We start from the raw sequence: 18,860 nt of genomic DNA, 5'->3' as shown, positions 1-18,860 counted from the left end.
GTGCATGTTAGGTAGTGGTGGATTGTCTTTATGTTACGTGTGTGCATGTTAGGTAGTGGTGGATTGTCTTTATGTTACGTGTGAGCATGTTAGGTAGTGGTGGATTGTCTTTATGTTACGTGTGAGCATGTTAGGTAGTAGTGGATTGTCTTTATGTTACGTGTGAGCATGTTAGGTAGTGGGGGATTGGCTTTATGTTACGTGTGAGCATGTTAGGTAGTGGTGGATTGTCTTTATGTTACGTGTGTGCATGTTAGGTAGTGGTGGATTATCTTTATGTTACGTGTGAGCATGTTAGGTAGTGGTGGATAATCTTTATGTTACGTGTGTGCATGTTAGGTAGTGGTGGATTGTCTTTATGTTACGTGTGTGCATGTTAGGTAGTGGTGGATTGTCTTTATGTTACGTGTGTGCATGTTAGGTAGTGGTGGATTGTCTTTATGTTACGTGTGTGCATGTTAGGTAGTGGTGGATTGTCTTTATGTTACGTGTGTGCATGTTAGGTAGTGGTGGATTGTCTTTATGTTACGTGTGTGCATGTTAGGTAGTGGTGGATTGTCTTTATGTTACGTGTGTGCATGTTAGGTAGTGGTGGATTGTCTTTATGTTACGTGTGTGCATGTTAGGTAGTGGTGGATTGTCTTTATGTTACGTGTGTGCATGTTAGGTAGTGGTGGATTGTCTTTATGTTACGTGTGTGCATGTTAGGTAGTGGTGTGGTGGATTGTCTTTATGTTACGTGTGAGCATGTTAGGTAGTGGTGGATTGTCTTTATGTTACGTGTGTGCATGTTAGGTAGTGGTGGATTGTCTTTATGTTACGTGTGTGCATGTTAGGTAGTGGTGGATTGTCTTTATGTTACGTGTGTGCATGTTAGGTAGTGGTGGATTGTCTTTATGTTACGTGTTACGTGTGTGCATGTTAGGTAGTGGTGGATAATCTTTATGTTACGTGTGTGCATGTTAGGTAGTGGTGGATTGTCTTTATGTTACGTGTGTGCATGTTAGGTAGTGGTGGATTGTCTTTATGTTACGTGTGTGCATGTTAGGTAGTGGTGGATTGTCTTTATGTTACGTGTGAGCATGTTAGGTAGTAGTGGATTATCTTTATGTTACGTGTGTGCATGTTAGGTAGTGGTGGATTGTCTTTATGTTACGTGTGTGCATGTTAGGTAGTGGTGGATTGTCTTTATGTTACGTGTGTGCATGTTAGGTAGTGGTGGATTATCTTTATGTTACGTGTGAGCATGTTAGGTAGTGGTGGATTGTCTTTATGTTACGTGTGTGCATGTTAGGTAGTGGTGGATTATCTTTATGTTACGTGTGTGCATGTTAGGTAGTAGTGGATTATCTTTATGTTACGTGTGTGCATGTTAGGTAGTGGTGGATTGTCTTTATGTTACGTGTGAGCATGTTAGGTAGTAGTGGATTATCTTTATGTTACGTGTGAGCATGTTAGGTAGTGGTGGATTGTCTTTATGTTACGTGTGAGCATGTTAGGTAGTGGTGGATTGTCTTTATGTTACGTGTGAGCATGTTAGGTAGTGGTGGATTGTCTTTATGTTACGTGTGTGCATGTTAGGTAGTGGTGGATTGTCTTTATGTTACGTGTGTGCATGTTAGGTAGTGGTGGATTGTCTTTATGTTACGTGTGAGCATGTTAGGTAGTAGTGGATTGTCTTTATGTTACATGTTAGGTAGTAGCATGTTAGGTAGTTAGGTGGATTGTCTTTATGTTACGTGTGTGCATGTTAGGTAGTGGTGGATTGTCTTTATGTTACGTGTGTGCATGTTAGGTAGTGGTGGATTATCTTTATGTTACGTGTGAGCATGTTAGGTAGTGGTGGATTGTCTTTATGTTACGTGTGTGCATGTTAGGTAGTGGTGGATTGTCTTTATGTTACGTGTGTGCATGTTAGGTAGTGGTGGATTGTCTTTATGTTACGTGTGAGCATGTTAGGTAGTGGTGGATTGTCTTTATGTTACGTGTGAGCATGTTAGGTAGTGGTGGATTGTCTTTATGTTACGTGTGTGCATGTTAGGTAGTGGTGGATTGTCTTTATGTTACGTGTGTGCATGTTAGGTAGTGGTGGATTGTCTTTATGTTACGTGTGTGCATGTTAGGTAGTGGTGGATTGTCTTTATGTTACGTGTGTGCATGTTAGGTAGTGGTGGATTGTCTTTATGTTACGTGTGAGCATGTTAGGTAGTGGTGGATTGTCTTTATGTTACGTGTGTGCATGTTAGGTAGTGGTGGATTGTCTTTATGTTACGTGTGTAGCATGTTAGGTAGTGTGGATTATCTTTATGTTACGTGTGAGCATGTTAGGTAGTGGTGGATTGTCTTTATGTTACGTGTGAGCATGTTAGGTAGTGGTGGATTATCTTTATGTTACGTGTGTACATGTTAGGTAGTGGTGGATTGTCTTTATGTTACGTGTGTGCATGTTAGGTAGTGGTGGATTATCTTTATGTTACGTGTGTACATGTTAGGTAGTGGTGGATTATCTTTATGTTACGTGTGTGCATGTTAGGTAGTGGTGGATTGTCTTTATGTTACGTGTGTACATGTTAGGTAGTGGTGGATTGTCTTTATGTTACGTGTAGTTAGGTAGTGGTGGATTGTCTTTATGTTACGTGTGAGCATGTTAGGTAGTGGTGGATTGTCTTTATGTTACGTGTGAGCATGTTAGGTAGTGGTGGATTGTCTTTATGTTACGTGTGAGCATGTTAGGTAGTGGTGGATTGTCTTTATGTTACGTGTGGTAGCATGTTAGGTAGTGGTGGATTGTCTTTATGTTACGTGTGTACATGTTAGGTAGTTGTGTATTGTCTTTATGTTACGTGTGAGCATGTTAGGTAGTGGTGGATTGTCTTTATGTTACGTGTGAGCATGTTAGGTAGTAGTGGATAATCTTTATGTTACGTGTGTGCATGTTAGGTAGTAGTGGATTATCTTTATGTTACGTGCGTGCATGTTAGGTAGTGGGGGATTGTCTTTATGTTACGTGTGAGCATGTTAGGTAGTGGGGGATTGTCTTTATGTTACGTGTGAGCATGTTAGGTAGTGGGGGATTGTCTTTATGTTACGTGTGTGCATGTTAGGTAGTGGTGGATAATCTTTATGTTACGTGTGAGCATGTTAGGTAGTGGTGGATTGTCTTTATGTTACGTGTGAGCATGTTAGGTAGTGGTGGATTGTCTTTATGTTACGTGTGAGCATGTTAGGTAGTGGTGGATTGTCTTTATGTTACGTGTGAGCATGTTAGGTAGTGGTGGATTGTCTTTATGTTACGTGTGAGCATGATAGGTAGTGGTGGATTGTCTTTATGTTACGTGTGAGCATGTTAGGTAGTGGTGGATTGTCTTTATGTTACGTGTGTGCATGTTAGGTAGTGGTGGATTGTCTTTATGTTACGTGTGAGCATGTTAGGTAGTGGTGGATTGTCTTTATGTTACGTGTGTGCATGTTAGGTAGTGGTGGATTGTCTTTATGTTACGTGTGAGCATGTTAGGTAGTGGTGGATTGTCTTTATGTTACGTGTGTGCATGTTAGGTAGTGGTGTATTTTCTTTTCTTTACTTGGCACCCTGTGGTTTTGGGTTGTTTTGTATAATGTCCTGCGCCATGTGTTGTGTTGGGCTTATTATTTTGGTGTGCAAGAGCACTTTACTCAGTTACTGTCTCTCTCTCTGCGTCTGATTCCTGCACCCACCTCGTCCTGCGTGACACAAATTGTCACGAGTCCGACCAGCATTTCGCTACACTCGCATTAACATCTGCTAACCATGCATATGTGACAAATAAAATTTGATTTGATTTGGGTGGTTCCCTTTCCCGGGCGGGTGGCGCTCGGCGGTCGTCGTCACCGGCCTATTAGCTGCCACTGATTGTCTTTCCTCCCCCTCCTTGTATATTTAGTGGTAGCACCTGTTTATGTTTAATTAGTTTGTCTTTATTAGACAGCCGGCCCGCCTGGTTGTTGTCCGGGATTATTTCAGTGTAACCTTCGGCTCTGTTGTAGAGGTACGTGTTAGTGCCTGGTCGTGATTTTTTCCGTTGTACATTTTGATTCCCTGTGTTTGGGAACGTAACTATTGTGAGCACCCTGTGGTGCGTTGGTGCTATTAAAGACACACAGCATTGAACTCTCTGTCTCCTGCATTTGACTCCACACCCACGACACCCGGAGCATTACACAAATACATTTAAACTCAGTTTTTCACAACTCCTGACATTTAATCAGAGTACAAATTCTCTGTCTTAGGTCAGTTAAGATCACCACTTTATTTTAAGAATGTGAAATGTCAGAATAATAGTAGAGAGTGATTTATTTCAGCTTTTATGTCTTTCATCACATTCCCAGTGGGTCAGAAGTTTACATACACTAAAATAGTATTTGGTAGCATTGCCTTTAAACTGTTTAATTTGGGTCAAACATTTTGGGTAGCCTTTCACAAGCTTCCCACAATAAGTTTGGAGAATGTTGACCCTTTCTTCCTGACAGAGCTGATGTAACTGAGTCAGGTTTGTAGGTCCCCTTGCTCGCACATGCTTTTTCAGTTCTGCCCACAAATGTTCTATAGGATTGAGGTCAGGGCTTTGTGATGGCCACTCAAATACCTTGACTTTGTTGTCCTTAAGCCATTTCGGAACAACTTTGGAAGTATGCTTGGGATCATTGTCCATTTGGAAGACCCATTTGCAACCAAGCTTTAACTTCCTGACTGATGTCTTGAGATGTTGCTTCAATATATCCATAATATTTCATTCTTCATGATGCCATCTATTTTTTGAAGTGCACCAGTCCCACCTGCAGCAAAGCAAAGCGCCCCCACAACATGATGCTACCACTCAAGGTATTGGAGTGGCCATCACAAACCCCTGACCTCAATCCTATAGAACATTTGTGGGCAGAACTGAAAAAGTGTGTACGAGCAAGGGGACCTACAGACCTGACTCAGTTACACCAGCTCTGTCAGGAGAAATGGGACAAAATTCGCCCAACTTATTGTGGGAAGCTTGTGGAAGGCTACCCAAAACGTTTGACCCAAGTTAAACAATTTAAAGGCAATGTTACCAAATACTTATTCAGTGTATGTAAACTTCTGACCCACTGGAAATGTGATGAAAGAAAACCAAGCTGAAATAAATAATTCTCTCTACTATTATTCTGACATTTCACATTCTTAAAATAAAGTGGCGATCCTAACTGACCTAAGAAATTAGGGAATTTGTACTCTGATAAAATGTCAGGAATTGTGAAAAACGTTTAAATATATTTGGCTAAGGGGTATGTAAACTTCCGACTTCATGTGTCATGTGTTGCTGCCATGTCTCTCTCTTGACGGAGGGGAGAGGAAAGGAGAGACGAGGAGAGGTGTCACGACTTCCGCCAAAGTCGGTTCCTCTCCTTCTCGGGCAGCGTTCGGCGGTCAACGTCACCGGTATTCTAGCCATCGCCGATCCACCTTTCATTTTCCATTTGTTTTGTCTTGTTTTCCGTCACACCTGGTTTACATTCCCTCATTACTTGTCGTGTATTTAACCCCCTGTTCCTCCCATGTCTGTGTGTGAAATTGCTTGTTGTAAAGTGCTTGTGCACTCTGACTGGTTCGCGACGGGTTATTTTGTACCCATATTTTGTTGTTCTGGGTGCCGTTGGTTTTGCATATTAAACTGCACCGGTTATTACCCAGTTCTGCTCTCCTGAGCCTGACTTCCCTGCAGCCAGTCCACGCACCCCTTACAAGAGGAGGAGCGGAGAGAAGAGAAATTAAAAAATGAAAAGTGACGAGATGGGAAAAACGATGGTTTATCATATGTCTGCAGCACTAATAACTTCTCTTTTGTCTCTGTCATTCTGGCCTGTAGACACCCACGGCCAGCCCATGGATTAGCCACAGCAATTAAAATAGAAATCATAGCTTTTTGCTTTCTGTCACAACAACAACGCTACGCAGGCCTTGTTTTGTCGCTCACATCTTCTTCAAAGGCCAGTAGTCAGTACTCTGCTCGGCAGCCAGCCACCACTTCCAGGGTGGGAGAAGGAGATGGAAATGAGGGAAGAGAGAATTAAAATAGAATTGTTTGTGACAGTGAGTCACTGAAGATGGTCTGAGCAGAGTAGAGTAGAGCAGCTGGTTGTGAAGCAGCACAAATCACCCAGTTCCTCTCTTTGTCTCTCTCTCTTCAGGAATCATTCTGTTCACCTAAGACCTGTTCACAGAAACACTAGCACTATAAAGGCTTGGCAAAAACTGTCCTTAAAAGTCTTCCTGGCGGTGTGCCATTTCCGCAATAGAATCTGTATTAATGAGCCAAATGAATTGAGCTGAGCTAGGCTCCTGGTTACATCAAATACAAATCTATGAAATTAATTACTTCCTTATTAGAAAACCGCAAGCATTTCGTTCTACATTGGGCAAAGTGATGGATATCTCAGTTGTAATCACAACTGCTCTGTTTCTATGACAGAAAGAAACACTTGTTATTATAGTGTTGAGTGGTCATTATGGTGATTGTCACGGCCGTTGAAAGAAGTGGACCAAGGTGCAGCGTGGTGAGCGTACATGTTCTCTTTATTAGAAAAAGACCCAGAACAAAACAATAAACACTACAAAACAAACCGTGAAGCTTAAGGCTATGTGCCATAAACAAAGTCAACTTCCCACAAAGACAGGTGGGAAAAAGGGCTACCTAAGTATGGTTCTCAATCAGAGACAACAATAGACAGCTGTCCCTGATTGAGAACCCTACCCAGCCAAAACATAGAAATACAAATAATAGAACATAGAATACCCACCCCAAAGTCCCACCCTGACCAAACCAAATAGAGACATAAAAAGGATCTCTAAGGTCAGGGCGTGACAGTACCCCCCCCCCCCAAAGGTGCGGACTCTGGCCGCAAAACCTGAACCTATAGGGGAGGGTCTGGGTAGGCATCTATCCGTGGTGGCGGCTCAGGTGCGGGACGCAGACCCCGCTCCACCACTGGCTCACCCCACTTTGGTGGCACCTCTGGTGCGGGGGACCCAGACTGGGGACCCTCGTAGAGGGCCCTGGACTGGAGACAGTCGCTGGGGGCTCCCGGACTGGAGACCATTGCTGGGGACTCCCGGACTGGAGACACCGTCGCTGGAGGCTCCGGACTGGGGACCGTCGTTGTAGGCTTCGTGGCATGACTCTTCATTGGAGGCTTCGTGCCATGGATCATCACTGGAACCAAATTAACAAAGCCTACCATCAGTAACACACTACGCCGCCAGGGACTCAAATCCTGCAGTGCCAGACGTGTCCCCCTGCTTAAGCCAGTACATGTCCAGGCCTGTCTGAAGTTTGCTAGAGAGCATTTGGATGATCCAGAAGAAGATTGGGAGAATGTCATATGGTCAGATGAAACCAAAATATAACTTTTTGGTAAAAACTCAACTCGTCGTGTTTGGAGGACAAAGAATGCTGAGTTGCATCCAAAGAACACCATACCTACTGTGAAGCATTGGGGTGAAAACATCTTGCTTTGGGTCTGTTTTTCTGCAAAGGGACCAGGACGACTGATCCGTGTAAAGGAAAGAATGAATGGGGCCATGTATCGTGAGATTTTGAGTGAAAACCTCCTTCCATTAGCAAGGGCATTGAAGATGAAACGTGGCTGGGTCTTTCAGCATGACAATGATCCCAAACACACCGCCCGGGCAACGAAGGAGTGGCTTCGTAGAAGCATTTCAAGGTCCTGGAGTGGCCTAACCAGTCTCCAGATCTCAACATCATAGAAAATCTTTGGAGGGAGTTGAAAGTCCGTGTTGCCCAACAACAGCACCAAAGCATCACTGCTCTAGATGAGATCTGCATGGAGGAATGGGCCAAAATACCAGCAACAGTGTGTGAAAACCTTGTGAAGACTTACAGAAAGCGTTTGACCTCTGTCATTGCCAACAAAGGGTATATAACAAAGTATTGAGATAAACTTTTGTTATTGACCAAATACTTATTTTCCACCATAATTTGCAAATATATTCATTGAAAATCCTATAATGTGATTTTCTGGATTTTTATTTCTCATGTTGTCTGTCATAGTTGAAGTGTACCTATGATGAAAATTACAGGCCTCTCTCATCTTTTTAAGTGGGAGGACTTGCACAATAGGTGGCTGACTAAATACTTTTTTGCCCCACTGTAAGTATGGTTCTCAATCAGAGACAATGATAGACAGCTGTCCCTGACTGAGAACCCTATCCGGCCAAAACCTATAAATATAAATAATAGAAAACAGAATACCCACCGCAAATCACACCCTGACCAAACAAAATAGAGACGTAAAAAGGATATCTAAGGTCAGGGCGTGACAGTGATACTGAACATCATTCATAAGTGTTCAACTCATGGCAATCAGTATCTGCATTCTATACTTTTCAACTGAACTGTCTTCCTAACAAACAACAACAGTTTTGGAAAAGGGTTAGATATAGGAGTATTTAAAAGTTGTTTTGGGATATTTCACTGTTAAAAAAAATTGTTATGCTTATAAAAAAGCTTGTAGAATGGAATCCTATGTGCTCCTTAGAAAGCCCAAACCTCAGGCATCAAACACACACACACAGGTATTAAACCAAAGGGCACAAATCCACGGAAGGTATAGCAGCGCTTCTCAGCCAGTGAATAGCACTCTGTTGACAGGGCTAGTGTTAGGGCCAGTGAATAACACTCTGTTGACAGGGTTAGGGCCAGTGAATAACACTCTGTTGACAGTGTTAGGGCCAGTGAATAGCACTCTGTTGACAGGGCTAGTGTTAGGGCCAGTGAATAACACTATGTTGACAGGGTTAGGGCCAGTGAAAAACACTCTGTTGACAGGGTTAGGGCCAGTGAATAACACTCTGTTGACAGGGTTAGGGTGAGGGCCAGTGAATAACACTGTTGACAGGGTTAGGGCCAGTGAATAACACTCTGTTGACAGGGTTAGGGTCAGTGAATAACACTCTGTTGACAGGGTTAGGGTTAGGGCCAGTGAATAACACTCTGTTGACAGGGTTAGGGCCAGTGAATAACACTCTGTTGACAGGGTTAGGGTTAGGGCCAGTGAATAACACTGTTGACAGGGTTAGGGCCAGTGAATAACACTCTGTTGACAGGGTTAGGGCCAGTGAATAACACTCTGTTGACAGGGTTAGGGCCAGTGAATAGCACTCTGTTGACAGGGTTAGGGCCAGTGAATAACACTCTGTTGACAGGGTTAGGGTGAGGGCCAGTGAATAACACTCTGTTGACAGGGTTAGGGCCAGTGAATAACACTCTGTTGACAAGGTTAGGGTTAGGGCCAGTGAATAACACTGTTGACAGGGTTAGGGCCAGTGAATAACACTCTGTTGACAGGGTTAGGGCCAGAGAATAGCACTCTGTTGACAGGGTTAGGGCCAGTGAATAGCACTCTATTGACAGGGTTAGGGCCAATGAATAGCACTCTGTTGACAGGGTTAGGGCCAGTGAATAACACTCTGTTGACAGGGTTAGGGCCAGTGAATAACACTCTGTTGGCAGGGTTAGGGCCAGGGAATAGCACTCTGTTGACATGGTTAGGGCCAGTGAATAACACTCTGTTGACAGGGTTAGGGCCAGGGAATAGCACTCTGTTGACAGGGTTAGGGCCAGTGAATAACACTCTGTTGACAGGGTTAGGGCCAGTGAATAACACTCTGTTGACAGGGTTAGGGCCAGGGAATAGCACTCTGTTGACAGGGTTAGGGCCAGTGAATAACACTCTGTTGACAGGGTTAGGGCCAGGGAATAGCACTCTGTTGACAGGGTTAGGGTTAGGGCCAGTGAATAACACTCTGTTGACAGGGTTAGGGCCAGGGAATAGCACTCTGTTGACAGGGTTAGGGCCAGTGAATAGCACTCTGTTGACAGGGTTAGGGCCAGTGAATAGCACTCTATTGACAGGGTTAGGGCCAATGAATAGCACTCTGTTGACAGGGTTAGGGCCAGTGAATAGCACTCTGTTGACAGGGTTAGGGCCAATGAATAGCACTCTGTTGACAGGGATAGGGCCAGTGAATAGCACTCTATTGACAGGGTTAGGGCCAATGAATAGCACTCTGTTGACAGGGTTAGGGCCAGTGAATAGCACTCTGTTGACAGGGTTAGGGCCAATGAATAGCACTCTGTTGACAGGGTTAGGGCCAGTGAATAGCACTCTGTTGGCAGAGTTAGAGTTAGGGCCAGTCTAAACCACTCACGTATACCAAATACCAATGTCACTGACGATCAAATGATCAGCATTGCTTACCTACACAGGTCAACAGTGCAACTGCAGAAGGTCTACAACTATTGACAGTATACTATATAAAACAACAGCTATATTCTCAGTCATTACAAATGAAACTACTTAGTGTATACTCTCAGTGCAGACACAGGGCCTAGCTGCTACATTCAGCACACAGAGCTTCTCTCAGAAGAGACAGAGATTCTGTCACAAATGGCACCCTATTCCATAGTGTACTTCGTTTTACCTAGCCCTATGGGCCCTGATCAAAACTAGTGCACTATATAGGGACAGGGTGCCATTTGGGATGAACACACAGACAGAGCTGACCTCAGAACAGACACTGGGTTGTTCTCACTAATGACTCTTCATGTGAGGCCTTTTAACTGTGAATTATTCTAATCTATACTTAATATACAGTATACTGAACTAAATGGACAGGCAATGAGTGTTTCCTTTATGAACATGGTAGGTGGCAGTGAATTCAATATGTCAGCAGTAGAGGAAGATTGTGCTGGAATTGCATCCTAAATGGCACCATTTTCCCTTATAGTACACTACCTTAGACCAGGGCCCATAGTCATACTGTAGTTGAGTGCCACAACTTATTTGTACTTATCTGTAGAAAATATCATTGGTTAATTGGTTTGACTTGATGATATATACCTGGGGCAATTGATATTCAGGAGAATGGACATTTACAGAATGTTCAGACATAAATCAAATCAAAGTTTATTCGTCACGTGCGCCGAATACAACAGTGAACAGTGCTTACTTACAGGCTCTAACCAACAGTGCAAAAAGGTATTAGGTGAACAAAAGGTAACTAAAGAAAAAACAACAACAGTAAAAAGACTGAAAAATAACAAAATAACAGTATAACTATAGCGAGGCTATATACAGTAGCGAGGCTATATACAGTAGCGAGGCTATATAGAGTAGCGAGGCTATAACAGTAGTGAGGCTATATACAGTAGCGAGGCTATAACAGTAGCGAGGCTATATACAGTAGCGAGGCTATAACAGTAGCGAGGCTATATACAGCGAGGCTATATACAGTAGTGAGGCTATATACAGTAGCGAGGCTATATACAGTAGTGAGGCTATAACAGTAGCGAGGCTATATACAGTAGTGAGGCTATAACAGTAGTGAGGCTATATACAGTAGCGAGGCTATAACAGTAGCGAGGCTATATACAGTAGCGAGGCTATAACAGTAGTGAGGCTATATACAGTAGCGAGGCTATAACAGTACTGAGGCTATATACAGTAGCGAGGCTATAACAGTAGCGAGGCTATATACAGTAGCGAGGCTATAACAGTAGTGAGGCTATATACAGTAGCGAGGCTATAACAGTAGCGAGGCTATATACAGTAGCGAGGCTATAACAGTAGCGAGGCTATATACAGTAGCGAGGCTATAACAGTAGCGAGGCTATATACAGTAGCGAGGCTATAACAGTAGCGAGGCTATATACAGCGAGGCTATATACAGTAGTGAGGCTATATACAGTAGCGAGGCTATATACAGTAGCGAGGCTATATACAGTAGCGAGGCTATATACAGTAGCGAGGCTATATACAGCGAGGCTATATACAGCGAGGCTATATACAGCGAGGCTATATACAGTAGTGAGGCTATATACAGTAGTGAGGCTATAACAGTAGCGAGGCTATATACAGTAGCAGTAGCGAGGCTATAACAGTAGCGAGGCTATAACAGTATACAGCGAGGCTATATACAGTAGTGAGGCTAAATACAGTAGCGAGGCTATAACAGTAGCAGGTATATACAGCGTAGTGGCTATATACAGTAGCGAGGCTATAACAGTAGCGAGGCTATATACAGGCTATAACAGTAGCGAGGCTATAACAGTAGCTATATACAGTAGCGCTATATACAGTAGCGAGGCTATATAGCAGTATAACAGTAGGCTATAAGGGTAGCGAGTCTATATACAGTAGCGAGGCTATAACAGTAGCGAGGCTATATACAGTAGCGAGGCTATAACAGTAGCGAGGCTATATACAGTAGCGAGGCTATAAGAGTAGAGAGTCTATATACAGTAGCGAGGCTATAACAGTAGCGAGGTTATATACAGTAGCGAGGCTATAACAGTAGTGAGGCTATATACAGTAGCGAGGCTATATTCAGTAGTGAGGCTATAACAGTAACGAGGCTATATACAGTAGCGAGGCTATATACAGTAGCGAGGCTATAACAGTAGCGAGGCTATATACAGTAGCGAGGCTATAACAGTAGTGAGGCTATATACAGGCACCGGTTAGTTGGGCTGATTGAGGTAGTATGTACATGTAGATAATGTATGGTGTAGATCAAATATGACTGTCAGATAGACATATACAGAATAGGAGATTGTGTGTGCTCTATTCATTCAATGTATATCTATGCAATTGCAGATACAGCCCTGCCATTAGTTGAAGGCAGGCAATCCAATAGTTAAAAAAAATGTGTCACTTCCTAAGAAATAGTTTTAAAAAGGGGGATCTGTATTCAAATATTATCCCTGTTCTGCTGCATACTGCAATCTATCTATTCTCCCGTGTGCTTTATCCACCCTCATCATGTCTGATGAAGACCAATGGGGAAAACATTGTCAATAAAGCTTAGATGTAAAGACAGCGAGTCCATGGCTCAGTCACCACACATGGCCAGTGGTCCAAATGGCCCCCCAATTCCTTCCTATATTCCCTGTGGGCCCTGGTCAAAAGTAGTGGACCACAAAGGGAATAGGATGCTATTGAGACAGGGCCAGCGTCTATCTGTTCCCTTTGGATTTGGGTCTCCCTGTTTAAGGCAGTTGTCAGGAATATGAGGCTACGATAGCAGTGAGCCTTTAAACCACCTACTGGGTTTTTAAATGAGACATCACAGTGGGTTTCTATCTTCTCTCTCCCTCTCTCTTCTCTCTCCAGAGAGACAGCGACACACATCTATGTTGCAGTTTCGCATCAATTCATTTGCATGGGCTATTGGCCCGAGATTCACTATATGACCAAAAATATGTGGACACCTGATTGAATATCTCATTCCAAAATCATGGCCATTAATATAGAGTTGGTCCCCACTCTGCTGCTATAACAGCCTCCACTCTTCTGGGAGGACTTTCCACTAGATGTTGGAACATTGCTGCGGGGACTTGCTTCCATCAGCCACAAGAGCATTAGTGAGGTTGGGCACTGATGTTGGGTGATTAGGCCTGGCTCGCAGTCGGCATTCCAATTCATCCCAAAAGTGTTTGATAGGATTGAGGTCAGGGCTCTGTGCAGGCCAGTCAAGTTCTTCCACAACGATTTTTATGTATGGACCTTGCTTTGTGCACGGGGGCATTGTCATGCTTAAACAGGAAAGGTCCTTCCCAAACTGTGTCCAGTTGCTAGTTGCCAGTTGGAAGCACATAATTGTCTTGAATGTCATTGTATGCTGTAGCGTTAAGATTTCCCTACACTGGAACTAAGTGGCCATGAAAAACAGCCCCAGACTCCACCAAACTTTACAGTTGGAACAATGCATTCGGGCAGTTAGGGTTCTCCTGGCATCCGCCAAACCCAGATTCATCCGTCGGACTGCCAAATGGTGAAGCATGATTCATCACTCCAGAGAATGTGTTTCCACTGCTCCAGAGTTCAATGGCAGCCAGCTTTACACCACTCCAGCCGATGCTTGGCATTGCAGATGGTGATCTTAGGATTGTGTACGGCTGCTCGGGCCATGGTAACCCATTTCATGAAACACCCGACGAACAGTTATTGTGCTGACATTGCTTCCAGGGGCAGTTTGGAACTTGGTAGTGAGTGTTGCAGCCGAGGACAGACGATTGTTACGCTCTACGCGCTTCTGCACTTGATGGTCTCGTTCTGTGAGCTTCTGTGGCCTATCACCTTGCGGCTGAGCTGTTGTTGCTCTTAGACGTTTCCACTTCACAATAACAACACTTACAGTTGGCCGGGGCAGCTCTAGCAGGGCAAACATTTTACAAACTGACTTGTTGGAAAGGTAGCATCCTATGACCATGCCACGTACAGGCCAATCTACTGCCAATGTTTGTACATGGAGATGGCATGGCTGTGTGCTCGATTTTATACACCAGTCAGCAACGAGTGTAGCTGAAATAGCCGAATCCACTAATTTGAATGGGTGTCCATATACCTTTGTATATACAGTGTATCATCATAAAACATAGCTGGAGAAAATGTAGAGCGAACAGAACCAAGCGTCAACCCATCTGTGCTCGTCACCGCTTGGTGATGTGTGAGATACCACCACCATCCAGCAAGTTGGAAAGACACTGACACGTGAGGAATCAATATTATATTGCACATGTAAAAATAGAACCTGAGTGACAAATCCTTGTCACTCATTGTCATGCCAAACGGACAAGAATAGTCCTGCATACATACTGTAACACACAGAAAATACATGCCTTCACACTATACAACAGAGAACCTTTTTCAGCAGACATACAGGCTGTCAGAGGTAAGCTACACACTGGATGAGGTTACGTCCTAATTGGCACCCTATTCACTATATAGGGCTCTAGTCAAAAGTAGTGCACTATGTAGGGAGTAGGGTGCCATTTGGGACGATAACACAGTAAAAGCAGGCAGCTGTATGTGAGTATTCTGGTCTCCTCCTCAGTTTATCATCCAGTCACATTGATGCTAGGGACCATCCATCTGTAGGTAATCTACACATACAAACTTACCACAGACAGGTCTTCATCTCAGCATTCTCTGTGTGTGTGTGTTACAATTGAATAATGAGTTGCAAATTCATATTAACAGCAAACACACCATAGGAGGCTACACTGTACAACTTACTAAAGGCCACGTGGGGAGGGAAAGCACTATTCTTCACGTGGGGCATATGATTCACTAAAATTCCGAGTTGTTGTAACATTAACATTAATCATGAATGTAGCTTGTAAACTCGAGTTTTCACAATCCACTTCATTGTCTCGTTCGTGGTAAAATATTGATGTTTCATCAACGATATGGTGTTCCAACAGCACATGCGACCATTTACAATGTGTGGCGATACAAATGATTCAGAGGCTACCGGGAACACACGTTGTCTCCCTATGCTTCCATCCCCTCACCCTGCCTCTATAGAATATTAGCCTAATAAACGTTGTTCTTTTTCTATTGGAATAATCTCGATAGGCTATGTGATGATGGATAGTATGCTATTTTTTAAACTCGAGTGAGTAACGGTCGCCTATTAGACGGGCAATTATCAGGCGACTTTGGTCATTGGTGGGAAATAATTGGTCTCATGGATAGCCCATTATCGATATTCTCTGAATCTACGTCACGTGAGAAGACCACTACGGTCACAGCAGTTGTTTATCGTCACAAGTCACGCCCATCGTGGAATCAAAGCGTAAAAATGAATGGAATTGCTTATCAGCTAAATACAGGTACATGTTTTAGATAGTATCGCTCGTAAAGAAAACGTAAAATAATATGAACAAGGTGTTTCGGTCCATTTTTACAAAGAGATGGCCCCTCTAGTCTAGCTTCAATGGCCCACACTCACTGTGCGAGGGCGGGCGTGGAATCTTCATCAATGAAAATGTTCAGTTTGGTGGCTACAATACGCACGCTGTAAATTACACAGTTTAGAGCTGTGGCCATTCACGATTTAAAATGTCTACTTCCCCTTTATAGCTTATACAATAGCCTTTATCTTACCCGCATGTTAACGTGAGGTTTTTGCTATTGTATGCATGCATCACATTTGTAAATGTAGCCTATATTCTAAACATACCCTACATTGTAACCAAAATATTAAAACTAGGAATCATCAGGAATCATCAGTATGTGTTACGGCGATATTGTAAATTAATAATTAAAACACCAGCTGTATTTTCTCCAGATTCTGAAAAACGGTCACTATAGGCTAGGCTACATGACATCCGCCACGATAAATAAATATCCTCGAAATGTCACGGTTCTGCAGAGAACTGTCCTAGATTGTAGCCTACCTGTTAATCCCCGGGCCGGGTCCGGCCCCTGTACCTCCTGTTGGCGCACCATTGCTGGGCTTGATGAGCTGTCCAGAGCCCGCTGGTGCTGAAATGGAAGATGGAGCACTCGCAGAAGGAACAGTGGAGCCGGGCTGTCCCGGCTGGCCCTCTCCCTCGATGCTGCCTTCATTTCCCATCGTCTCGGGAGATGATTAGGAGGAGAGAAACGATGTAGCAGAGGTTTCTACAGTTAGAATAAAAACTCATAGACAACTCAACGCTGCTCTCCTTCCGCCATCATCACCTACAATTCAGTTTCCTGCACGGAGCTCGCGCACTGGCAGAAAGGGTAGGACGCGTGCTGACGCAAACGGGAGAGCGCTCGTGCGGGCGCGTGCCCTAAATCCTAATATGTCTCAGCTGCCTAAATAGATCCTAGTAGGAGGCATAGGGGTCACGCAGTGCCCGAGGAGGGGGCAAGACACTTGAACCCACCGAACCACTATGACAACAGACCCTTTTCCAATATTGAGGAAATTTGATCCATGTGACCTGTTATTCATCTCCATTTTCTAAGGCATGTGTAGACCTAGTGTTTGTTATAGACCTACTGTATGCTCCATGGAGAGGGTTGTCAGTGGTGCTAACCAGGTTGTACTGAGAATGAATATCTGAGAATGAAAATGAGTAACCACTAGACAGCAGAAAATACATCTTCAATGAAGCCTGCACGTTCTCTTTCTCTTAAAAGGGTACATTCTCAAAGGGCACTAGACAGAGGATGGATTCCAAAGGGCACCCTATTCCCTATTTAGTGCACTACTTTTGACCAGGGCCCATTGAGCTCTGATCAAAAGTAGTGCACTATATAGAGATCCTACTCTATATAGAGTAGGATGCTATACGTGATGTAGACAGACTCCCTGTCCCCTTCCCCTGTCAGTCCTCTCTGGCCACTGTGTATCGGTGAGGACTGAGGAGTCACCTGATCAGACTATTGACCAGACGCTGTGCTCTGCAGGACCCAAGGGAATAAACATATCTCATTTCCTCTCTAGCCCAGGCTACTCCATCATTGACAGGGCTATCTATAATCTCTCCCCTCAGCACCATTAATACTTCTGTGAAAAGCCAGTCAATGGTTCATTTTGGACCAAATGTGATGAAAGGGATTGGCAGATAGATAGGTTCACTGACACAAAGACAATGATGGATGTGTGGTTGTTGTAAGAAATGGTTAGTGTTTCTGTGTGATCAGCACTGGTGTGCATGTACCTCTGCCATGGAAATGTTAAATGAGCTTGTCAAGTCATAATTCATTCAAATGTTTTATCTTCCCTGTAACGTTTCAGGAAATGGACAAACGGGCACATTTTATGAACTGAATGAACACGTATTACAAAACATCAGAAGCTATTTTGAATTAATCTCCTTGGTCCTAAAGTCATTAAATGTTCAGATGTTCGAAGTACATTCAGGGGAGTTACTACGTTCAATTCAGCTCATCTCCCTGGTGTTGTGCCAGTGACATTGAGTTATGAGGGAACATTTTTGTTGTTACACAATCTAATATTAGATCATGTTGTTGTGTTGTGTATTTAAAGAAAAGTGTATTGAACCGGCAGAACAACATTTTTAATTGGGGCATATGGGACGAAATTACTTGGTTAAGGTTAGGCTGAGGAACAAGGTTTAGGTTAAAATGAGGTATAATGTCAATGAGAATAAGGTTAGGGTTAAGGAAAGGCATGAAAGTTAGCATTGGGTTAGCATACTGTCGTCCACCTCCATTCATTTTCTGCCAGTTAAATATACACTGCCTAAAAGAAAAAGATAACATCCTTTCTAAATGCCTGGACCAACGTGGTCATGTCACTGCACTGTTGGCCCTGAGTGAGTGTGCTGGAATATCTACATAGGCGTACAGAGGCCCATTATCAGCAACCATCACTCCTGTGTTCTAATGGCACGTTGTGTTAGCTATTCCAAGTTTATCATTTTAAAATGCTAATAGATCATTAGAAAACCCTTTCGCAATTATGTTAGCACAGCTGAAAACTGTTGTCCTGATTAAAGAAGCAATACAACTGTCCTTTTTTAGACTAGTTGAGTATCTGCGGTATCAACAAGTGGGTTCGATTACAAGCTCAAAATGGCCAGAAACAATTAACTTTCATCTGAAACTCATCAGTCTATTCTTGTTCTGAGAAATGAAGGCTATTCCATGCGAGAAATTCTTCAGAAACTGAAGATCTCATACAACGCTGTGTTCTACTCCCTTCATAAAACAGCACAAACTGACTCTAACCTGAATAGAAAGAGGAATGGGAGGCCCCAGTGCACAACTGAGCAAGAGGACAAGTACATTAGAGTATCTAGTTTGAGAAACAGATGCCTCACAAGTCCTCAACTGACTAGCAGCTTCATTAAATAGTACCCGCAAAACACCAGTCTCAACGTCAACAGTGAAGAGGCGACTCCGGGATGGTGGCCTTCGAGGCAGATTTGCAAAGAAAAAGCCATATTTCAGACTGGCCAATAAAAATTAAATATGAAGATGGGCAAAAGAACAGACACTGGACAGAGGAACTGATGGTTGCTGATAATGGG

The 18,860-nt window shown here is 43.5% G+C and overlaps 1 protein-coding gene across 1 annotated transcript in view; it reads right to left on the bottom strand.

The window, feature by feature from the left end:
• LOC135541487 (protein bassoon-like) overlaps positions 1-16,540 on the bottom strand; it is a 168,904-nt gene extending 152,364 nt beyond the window's left edge. The window contains 1 exon segment of the mRNA XM_064967797.1: positions 16,269-16,540. Coding sequence (XP_064823869.1) covers positions 16,269-16,447 — 179 coding nt within the window. The 5' untranslated portion in view covers positions 16,448-16,540.
• Positions 16,541-18,860: the final 2,320 nt, after the last annotated feature.

The sequence above is a fragment of the Oncorhynchus masou genome, chromosome 6 (genome assembly GCF_036934945.1).
Source record: "Oncorhynchus masou masou isolate Uvic2021 chromosome 6, UVic_Omas_1.1, whole genome shotgun sequence".
NCBI classification, from domain to species: domain Eukaryota; kingdom Metazoa; phylum Chordata; class Actinopteri; order Salmoniformes; family Salmonidae; genus Oncorhynchus; species Oncorhynchus masou.
This window is presented reverse-complemented; position numbering and strand designations above follow the sequence as displayed.